Source organism: Hyaena hyaena, unplaced genomic scaffold (genome assembly GCF_003009895.1).
Source record: "Hyaena hyaena isolate Hyena2069 unplaced genomic scaffold, ASM300989v1 scaffold_594, whole genome shotgun sequence".
NCBI lineage: Eukaryota > Metazoa > Chordata > Mammalia > Carnivora > Hyaenidae > Hyaena > Hyaena hyaena.
In genome coordinates, this window is record NW_024081227.1 from 1,199,839 (window position 1) to 1,210,700 (window position 10,862).

The 10,862-nt window shown below is 39.1% G+C and overlaps 1 protein-coding gene across 1 annotated transcript in view; it reads right to left on the reverse strand.

Annotated features, from left to right (window-relative positions):
- BMT2 (base methyltransferase of 25S rRNA 2 homolog) overlaps positions 1 to 10,467 on the reverse strand; it is an 89,498-nt gene extending 79,031 nt beyond the window's left edge. The window contains exon 1 of the mRNA XM_039256916.1: positions 10,247 to 10,467. Within this exon, the coding sequence (XP_039112847.1) occupies positions 10,247 to 10,406 (160 nt within the window). The 5' untranslated portion in view covers positions 10,407 to 10,467. The remainder of the gene's footprint in view (positions 1 to 10,246) is intronic.
- Positions 10,468 to 10,862: the final 395 nt, after the last annotated feature.

A 10,862-nucleotide genomic window follows, 5' to 3' on the forward strand; every position in this document is an offset into this window, starting at 1 on the left:
AATGAAATCTGGCCATGTGTAGCAACATGGATGGACCTTGAGGGTGTGATGCTGAGTGAAATAAGTCAGGCAGAGAAGGACAAATATCATATGTTTGCACGTATAGGAGGATTAGGAGGAACTTAACAGAGGACCATGGGGGAGAAGAAGGGGGGAAATGGTGGGGGAAAGGGAGAGAGGCAAACCATGAGAGACTCTTGAATGCTGACAAAAACTGAGAACTGATGGATGTAGGGGGGAGGGGGGATGGGCATGGAGGAGGGCACTCATGGGGATGAGCACTGGGTGTTATGTGGAAACTAATTTGACAATAAACTATTTGTAAAAAAAATAAAAATAAACAATAAAAATAAAAATAAACAGCAAAAAAATAAATAAATATTATCAATTTCTTGTAGAATTTTAAAGCTTACTATCTGCTCCACTGAAGTTCTGAGGAAGGATTCAAATTTTGCAGAAAACTTCCCACTTGATAGCCTCGCTAACATTTAAGTTTCTAACTATCCAAGTATGCTGATACTCAAATTGATGCGTGCTTAGTAAAGTGTAGTAGTACACTTATATATAACCAAGACTAAACAACACAATTGCATATATTCTTCATTCTTTCAATGGATTTGCTGGAAAGCAAAACAAAATCTATTTCATATGCTACCCAGAATAACAAAGCTAATGAGCTAGCACAGGCATCAAAGAAAGGAAAGCAGATATGTAATAAGATGTGGTTGATGTTATAAGATATGAACCTGCTATGTTCCTTATATCCTAAGTAAGGCATCCTGGACCCAGAACTTTTAAATCATGTATTTACTCAACAAAAATGTACAAAACCCTGTCTACTAGGAATACACTATGTTAAGTGGTGGTTACAAAGTTGAATAAAAACATAGTTAGCCTCCAGTTATGAGAATATTCTACTTTCTAGAATACCCTTGAAAGCTTATTAAAGTGTTTTTAAAATAAAGTTATCAAACAAAAACGGAATGGGAAAATTTAGTTTTTTTTAATAATAGCCCATTCTTTGTTTTTAGAGTATTCAAAATAATGGTATTTATCCTTTAAGCAAAATATCTTCAAAATAATTTATGATTCGGATCCTAAAAGCCAAAACCAGTTAAGGGTAACCAGAGACCAGTATACGTATTCAAAAACCTTCTGCTAACTTGGTCAAACTGCATACACATGTTAAAACTAGATTCTAAAAATTTTTGGTTATCATTTAGTTATTATGTCAACCAATATTTAAAAGATGTCTTATTTAAAAGAATAATACTTTTTAGTTACCAAAAGGCAAATCAGGAACTATGAACTTCCTGAGGTCTACATCAAAGATCTAGTTAACAGAACCAGAAATGCTTAAGTATTGTAGCTCAATCAGAGCTCCAACTGAATTAATAATTAGTCTTTTTTATTTTATTATTATTTTTAATATAATTTAAATATAATTTATTGTCAAATAGGCTTACATACAACATCCAGGGCTCATCTTAATTAGTCTTTTTTTTTTTTTTTAAAGTTTATTTATTTTTTAGAGAGACAGGGACAAGTGAGCAGGCGAGGGGCAGAGAGAGAGCAGGAGACAGAGAGAACCCCAAGCAGAGTCCACACTGTCAGCACAGAGCCTGACCTGGCACTGGAACTTATGAAACCATGAAATCATGACCTGAGCCAAAATAAAAGTCCAGCCCTTAACTGACGGGGCCACCCAGGCGCCCCTAATAATTAGTATTATAATGATTTTACAATGATATTGGCATTTGTGACAACTCAAAATCATTGTGACTAATATCTTTCTTGCCTACTTCTTATAGATACGCTACAAAAGTATGAATGTATCTTTTAAAAAAAGAAAGGGAGGAGGAAGGGAGTGAGGGAGAGATTAATCTACAATTAACAGATACATTTCATTTTGCCCAAACACAGAGAAATCAAAAATTACCTTTAAAAAGCACAATTAAAAATATATATGTCCTCTAGCCTAACTTGAAATTAATAGTTAATGAGTGCTTTATGGTTAAACTAAAATAATAAATTTAGAGAATAAATCAGTAATCATTTGTTCAAATACATAGTTTTAAAATTCAACTTAAAGCTCTTGGGGTTCGAGCCCCGCGTCAGGTTCTGTGCTGACCCTTTCCCTGCTAACGCTCTCTCTCTCTCTCTCTCTCAGAAATAAATAAAACATTAAAAAAAATTTTTTTAAATAAAAAAAAACTAAAAAAAACTAATTAATAATTTAAAACAGAAGTGATGCCAACTTAAGTTGCCAAACCACATTCAATAATAGAAATCAATGAACCAAGTTATTTTGAAGACAATATCCTAATTATTGACTGAATTCACCTCCACAAACATTATATGTCACAACTAAAGAAAAATAATAGCACATTAATTCATTAGTTCAAAGGACATTTTGATTTATAACTTATAAAACCTATATAAGTTAGTGATGGTATCCCATTAATGGGGGACAAAATGTTTAAATTTTCAGCATGCTCAAAAAATACAGGAAACCCCCAAATTACAAATTAAATTAGGTACAGAGTAAAATTCAAACTACAGTTGACAACTGTCAACAGATAGTAGTGATGAAAAAGAAGTACAATTTAAATACTTCAAAATAGTGTTCTCAAATAAAAGTTACAAGAGGCTTAGAAAAACAATACATTCAGGGCACCTGGGTGGCACAGTCGGTTCAGCATCTGACTTCGGCTCAGGTCAAGATCTCACAGTTCATGGGTGGGAGCCCTGCATTGGGCTCTGTGTTGACAATTCAGAGCTTAGAACCTGCTTCAGATTCTGTGTCTCCCTCTCTCTCTCTCTGCCCCTCCCCGACTCATGCTCTGTCTCTCAAAAATGTATAAACATAAAAGAAAAAAACAATAGATTCAAAGTCAATTTTCTGGAAATTTTAACCACTGTTAAAGGAGCCTCTCGGCATTTCCAGAGCACCTGATACAGTGACACACCCAAAATGGAACAAAACTTCCACACTGTGTGGTCGTGTTGAAGCAGTTCCTGAGATTCAAACACAGGAGCCACCTGAAAACCTGCATCTTACACTCAATATGTTGTGACTAGTTATTTCTCTGATGAGGAAAATGATTCTTATAATTTTATTTTTATATTTTCACATAAATACAATAAAGGCAAGCACAATTGTGGTATTGGAACACAAGGTAGAAAAAGGAGCATTTACTTAGATAAAATTGGACACCACTGGTGTTTTCCAAGATCTGTCCTCAGTTAGACACTATCATCACTCCACTGGGCAGTTCATCTGCCCTCAAACTTCAACTTCCACAGAGAGGGCTTCCAATCCCACACTTTGGATATATTCCAAACTAAACCATTACACCATCACTCTCAACCTGCCTGTCTGTTCTCCCTGCCCTCATCTCAACATACACACATTTCTAAAACGGATGAAAATGGGTTCTTAACATGACACCATTTCTGACTCTTCCCTTTTACATCATCTCTGACTCTTCCCTTTTACTTTGACTAGAAATGCTCACTCTGAACTTCAAAAAAGTTTTTGATATATCTTTCTCTATTCTCATGATCACTGTTGTTCTTTATGCTATTAACTCTAAATCAGATTAGTTTAAGAGTCTCCTAGGTGATGTCCTTTCTTCTAGATTCCTTCCTACTCTAATCTATAGTACTTTACACTTTAGATTAGCATTCCTTAACTCCTCTGTCCATTATGTAACCTATGGAGCTTTTATTTTCATTTTTTACTTTTATTTAATTTTAATGTTTATTCATTTTTCAGAGACAGAGTGTGAGTGGAGGAGGGACAGAAAGAGGGAGACACAGAATCTGAAGGAGGCTCCAGGCTCCAAGCTGTCAGCACAGAGCCTGACATGGGGTTTGAACTCACAGACCACCATGAGATTATGGCCTGAGCTGAAGTCGGATGCTTAACCCATTGAGCCACCCAGGTGCCCCTGTGGAGCTTTTAAATTATACAGATGCCTGTGTTCCATGAAGTTCCACAGATGACTCCAATGCAGAACCAAGGCTAAGATCCACTGCATTTGTTATTACAGTTTTTTCCACAAAACAATCAAAAGGATCTACACCAGTCAAAAGGATCTACTTAATTTTTACTGTACCTTTTGAAATGTAAAAAAACCCAAACCACAACAACAAAAGTCCAAAACCTAAAACAATACCTTACTACAAAGATGACTAAAAATAACAAAATTAAATAGCTAATCATTATGGACATCTCAGTGAACTGTTTATCAGTCAATATTCTTTTAATCTTTTAGAGCTACTAATTATTAAACTCTTTTCATTTTTTTCTCCCTGCTAGAATGGCAGTTTAAACTCTCCTAGGACAAAGTTAACAAGCCCTTCTGTGGACAGTCTTCACCTTACTTATTTTGCTGACTGAACAAAGATTCTATCACTAAGCAGCACTTTCTCATTCTGTATCAGAATGAGCAAGACTGAAAAAAAAAATCTAAAGAAAATAGTGTAAAACATCACTTAAAAAAAGGTAAAACAAAGAAAACCTGTTCAAAGTTTCCTGGGGTCAAGGAGTTGGTCAGTATTTTAAAGCAGTGTTGAAGGCCATAAAAGAAAAAAATTACGGGGGCACCTGGGTGGCTTAGTCAGTTAAGCGGCCGACTTTCGCTTGGGTCATGATCTCGCGGTTCGTGGGTTCGAGCCCCGCGTCGGGCTCTGTGCTGACTGCCAGCTCAGAGCCTGGAGCCTGCTTCAGTCTGTGACTCCCTCTCTCTCTGACCCTCCCCTGCTCACGCTGTCTCTCTCTCTCTCCTAGAAATAAATAAAACATTAAAAAAATTTAAAAAAAAAAAGAAAAAGAAAAAAATTATGAAATTTCAATTAAAAAGTCTGTTATCCTATTTTTAAGAAAAATTTCAAAACTTTGTTTCAGGAAAACCACTAACATTACATTCTTTTTTTTCATTTTTAGCCCTTTTGGTGTTAGTTTAAAATTATTTCTAATTCAAAGGATTTTCCCTCCCTGCCAATTCTCTTGTTTGACGGGTTTGCTAAAGAATAACAATCACAAATGTATTTTTCAGCCTAGTATATAAACTGTTATTCCAGCTTACCCTTTGTCTCAAACTATGAAGAATTTGAGTAATCAATAAGAATTGAACATCTAAATTAGACAATTTAGCTGTTCACTATTAATATGATGCTCATAACTGTTAATCTTTGAAACAAAATTTTTTCTGGACTTAGTCTACAGAACCTATCTTGTGTTCTTTTCTGCTTCAGTATCAGTAATCTGTCTTAACTACTTTTATAATATCATCATTGCTACTCACAACACTGATTTTTTTTTAAATACAGGAAATTATAATAAGATCATCCATAATCCCATGACCTTAAGAATACCACTGTTAATGGGTTAATATGTATTTTTACTTTTCTCTGATTGACTTGTAAGCTGCATGGGTTTATGTAATTAACTATTTTAACTTGTTTTGGCATAAACAATAAGTAAATTCAGAGAGTGAATAAATTGATGAAATTTGCTAAAGGCATTCACAGAGGAGTTAAAAAAATCAAAACTAAATGAAACGGAAATGACTTTTATTTCCAACAACTGCATTCTCTCAGAAGTTTCACATGAATACTTTAAGTTTGGAAAAAGAGATGCCAAGCATAATAATCATCATCGAATCAGGGCGCCTGGGTGGCTTAGTTGGTTAAGTGTCCGACTTTCGCTTAGGTCATGATCTCGCGGTTCGTAGGTTCGAGCCCCGTGTCGGGCTCTGTGCTGACTGCCAGCTCAGAGCCTGGAGCCTGTTTCAGATTCTGTGTCTCCCTCTCTCTCTGAGCCTCCCTTGCTCATGCTGTCTGTATGTCTCTCTCTCAGAAATAAAAAAAAAATCATCATCATCACCATCATCGAATCATTGTAAGAATAGGATCATGTGACTAGGATTATGGAGGAAAAAAAACAACTGGAACTATACATGCCTCTACTTCACTTCTCAATTAGATATGTACTCATCAGGCAGATCTGGTTAAACAATGAAGTCCCTGTTTGGAAAGCAAAACTAGCTGTTTCTCATTAAAAAGTTGTCTACAACTCTTATGATAACGTTTAAAATATTTCTGGTTTACGTGGAGGTAAATTTTTAAAATTCTGTATAGCAAAGACAGAAAACACCTGTATCTGTAAGCATGTTTCCATTTATATAAATTCAATCTAAAACACTGTCCTTTATCTATAAGGCTGAGACCAGAAACACCCCTTCTCATCACCACTACTAAACATTTCCCTAACATTTCCTCTTGGTAACTAGTTAAGATATCAGCACTGCCTAGAACATTGACAATTATCTCCAATTCTCATTTTATATAAAATGTCAAAGGATCTCTAAGTGGTGACAAAGGACAAACAGTAAATGGAGTAGAGAGGGAAAAGTGGTAAAAGAAACACTGCACTAAATCTACCTGCTAATCTCTACCATTCTATCTACTATGGCCACCAACCCCAAGCCTACTCATCCCATCAACAAACTAGTCTTTACCATTCTATCCACTACCCCCACCCCCAAACCCCAAGCCTGCTCATCCCATCAACAAGTATCAGTTAGGGACGCCTGGGTGGCTCAATTGGTTAAGCGTCCAACTTTAGCTCAGGTCATGATCTCACGGTTTGTGGGTTCGAGCCCCGCGTTGGGCTCTGTGCTAACAGCTCAGAGCCTGGAGCCTGTTTCAGACTCTGTATCTCCCCCCTCTCTGACCCTCCCCTGCTCATGCTGTCTCTCTTTCCCCCTTTCAGAAATAAATAAAATATTTAAAAACAAAACAAACAAACAAACAAAAACAACAAGTATCAGTTAGACAAATGGATTGGGAAGGATGGAGAGAAATTTTCTACCACAACAGGAAAATCTTACTTTCATTGTTATTCCTGCTTCATTTTCAATACCTGTATCAGGTATAAGGGAAGGGAAAACTACATTATCCAACCCTACACTCCTTATCCAGTGCTCACTCCTGTCCTTACTATCCTGTGAATGTTTTGCCTCCTTCTTCATTCTACCCCAACTTATTTCCTTCCCTGACATATCTCCCCCTAAAACCCATACATCATAGTCCCAACTCAGCTAATCATACCCATCCCATGGATTAGTCTATTGCCATCAATTGACATCTTTTTACCTAACACAGATTCTAAGGCTACTTCCTGCATCCCATTTTCCCTCCTATTCCACCAATATTAGGTGTGCAACTGGGAAGAAAAAACTATTATTCCCATAAAATATATACAATGCTAATGATAAACTATCAAAGTTCAAGCAAGTTGTTTCAGTATTTTTGGGATTTGGCACATTCATGTGTAAAAAGAAGGAACTAGTTTAAATATCTACTCCAAAATCTGGCTGACAAATTTCCAGGTCTCAGTAATAAGGACTGTGTGACTATATATCCAAGATGAAGACAGGAATTTTCTTTTTTTATTTATTTATTAATTTTTTTTTACAAATAGTTTATTGTCAAATTAGTTTCTACATAACACTCAGTGCTCATCCCCACAAGTGCCCTCCTCCATGCCCATCCCCCCCTCCCCCCCACATCCATCAGTCCTCAGTTTTTGTCAGCATTCAAGAGTCTCTCATGGTTTGCCTCTCTCCCTTTCCCCCACCATTTCCACCCTTCTTCTCCCCCTTGTTCCTCCGTCAAGTTCCTCCTAATCCTCCTATACGTGCAAACATATATTTGTCCTTCTCTGCCTGAGAAGACAGGAATTTTCTAAAAGGCACTCAGATGAGTTTACTAATCAGTCATTTTTGGGAATCAACAATAAATGCTCAAGTTCCTTTTAGTCTAACATTCCAATATTCTAAGCTAGAATTATCCTTGCATTTTCTGATAGGAATATTGTTATGAAAGGAGTACAGCTTCCATAGTTATTGGTATTACAGTTAACTGATTATATAGGACTTTGTAACCTAGTCCTAATATCTAAGCACCATTTAAATTATTATTTCATTACCACAGGTGACTTGCAAATCAACTTGTAAAATATGTTTGCAGACTGTGGACCACCAGTATTGTAACAATACTAAAACCTCAAAGGAAAACACTAAAAATTGTTTCCTTGGGATTATATGCATAATGAGACTTTTCCACAGATGTCCTTTTCACAGATTTTTGTCCAATCACAACTAAGATTTGACCTACATGTCAGAAATTAAAGTAGAAAGGGTATGCTCATTAGGATCTTTTACTTTGCTAGCTCACTGATGGGGCTTTGTCTGTCACTGGACTAAAGCCTAGAGAAATCTAGATCACTAATGGAATTCAGGGCATTAAAATACCTAAAGAACAGTCTCACTCAAATATTTACAGCCTATCAGAACTTCACCTGCCTAGAAGCACACTAGATCATTCATTTATGAACTACATGTATCTATTCTAGCTCTGGTAACTTCCAACAACCAATTCTCATTATGAACAAATGTTCCCTTGGTTAATATTCAAGTTTAAAGACATGTTTCAACATGTGGGAACTAATCAAGTATAAACAGCACTTCAAGACATGATGACAAATTAGTAGTGTATTGATTTAAGTGGAGCCTATTTACTTATGAATAAATGAATAATATAAAAAGGTAAAAATGTAAACAATTATATTCTAGTCCTTTTTTCTTTAAAAAGATATATCTGCTTAAAGTCATACAAAATAGCATGATAAAGTGTGTCCATTTATTTCATTTCTCCAGTGGATTTTTCCAATCTACAATGAATGCCATTATGTAAGTGCATTCTCTAAAATCAAGAATGATGCAATAGTTGCCATGACAACTACTCATTTTATTGAATAAATTGTGGGTTGGGGGTTAAAATATTCTTTTAAAAAACAAATTTCAACCTCTTAACTACACCTGATAAATCTCTTTCTATTGCTAGATATTAAACAATAACTATAGGCCATCTTTGAGAATGACTATTTAAGCAGCTATTTAAAAAGCTAGGCTTGAGTTGCCAAGGGAGGAAAACTTTGAATTTAAAGTTTGAAAAATGAAACACATAAGCTACAAAGGAACAAAAGACACTTCTTTTTAATCTTCTAAAGTAACTGAAGTGTTTGTAAATCAGAAGTAACATGATGTTACATGCCTGTTCCTTCACTGTCATAATTTTGCAACTAATCCTAAATTTAAAGAAGTATAAAACACCATAAGACCGCAGGCTTCTCAGTTTGCAAGTAAGCTAAAGTGAGAGCAAGTAGGTTATCCCTCATTTTGATACTCAGAAGAAATTTCTCTTGGGCGTGTGAAAAAACAGAATTTTTAATGTCGGTCTTATAAAATAGCTCTGCTAAAAAGCCTATATTTAAAAGCACCAAGGCTAACCGTACACCCCAACTATAAACAACCCTCAGGCAGAAGCAAAAGCTATTAAAGGCTTCTGTTGCTTAAGATCTTCCATAGGGATAGGTCCCCAGCGATGGCCAGCTTCACTGACATCTGTGTCCTTAGGAGGCTTGGTGGTTACATAGACTATTCAAAGCTAAATAGTATTTTGAGAACCTGCCCCAGATCTCTTCCTACTTCACCGAAATAAACACTTAAAGATCAAGCTTTTGAAGAATGGCGGGAGCGGAGGGGGGGGTCGGGGGGGTGCTGAGGGGATGGCTCCCCTCCCCCTTTTAACAAGGCGAAGTCCAGTCAGCTAGAAGGCCTGCTGACTTCGCAGCCCTGGAAACCAATGCGAGGAAGCTCCCTCGTCGCCTGGCTAAAAACATAGGAAAGGGGTCTTTGGGGGGCAGCAAATCAAACAGGCTGGTCAAGCGCGAGGGTGCGAGTGGCAATTCAGGCTTTTTTCAGTCTCTCTTCACAAATGGATTTTTACCTGTCTTCGTGTTTACGTTCACCTCTCCCGTGCCTAGCGACCACCACCTCTTCTGGGAGGGTGTGCGTGTTTGTGTGTGTAATGACAACAACCTCAGCACCCCGACTGGGGGCAGGGGATTGGAAGGGGTGGGGATTCAGTTCCTGCACAGCCCTGGAACTCTCCTGAAGGGCCCTAGAAGAAAAGGGGGCGGGAGGAGCGCGCCAGACGCCACTGAGGACTCGACCGAGAAGGGGGCGTCCGGGCCTCGGAGAGCGGCACTGGCAGGGGCTGACGTGCGGCTCCTTCAGGTTGTAATGGTGGCCCCTTGGGGGAGGGGATAGGTGACAAGGGGCTGGGGGCGACGAGGCCTCCCCCTCCCCCCTCGCTCAAGCTCGCTGTTTACCTTCCCGGTACTTCTTTCGTAGCCGCCGGTGGACGCTCTTCACCACCCCGGAGAGCTTCTCTTGCTCCAGCTTCCGCTCCTGCTCCCGGGGCGGCGGAGTGCTCGGGGGTCCGGCCCTGTGCCTGCCAGCACTGCTTCGGCCGCCTGCCTCCGGCTCCATATCGCTGCCGCTGCTGCCGCCGCCGCCCCTCGGGCCCCCGCAGACGCCCGCCTGATGGAGGAGGTGGGGAAGGAGGAGGCAGCAGCGGAGGCAGCAGCCGGAGGAGGCAGAGGAGCCGAAGCGTAGGCCTCGGAGGTGGCCCCTTACCCAAACGCACAAGCTGATTGGTGGACTGTGGAGGGCTGGGCGGAAACGGAAAAAGCCAAGGGCCAATTGATGGAGAGCGCCGGCGGCTCACCCGGTTGTTTGGGACCGCGAGCAGCTGGAGGAGGCGGGGCTCGTGAGCTAAGGGGAGCCGAGGCGGTGGGAGCGCGGGGCGCAAAAGCTCCTCTCTGCTCCCCGCACCTCGCGGGATTCTGTGCGCAGGCGCTCTGAGCCACGCGCTTGCGCGTCTGGATTACATTGGTTGCTTGGTTTGGATTACATTCTGCTGGCTAGGGTTCTCAGGTCTTGTAG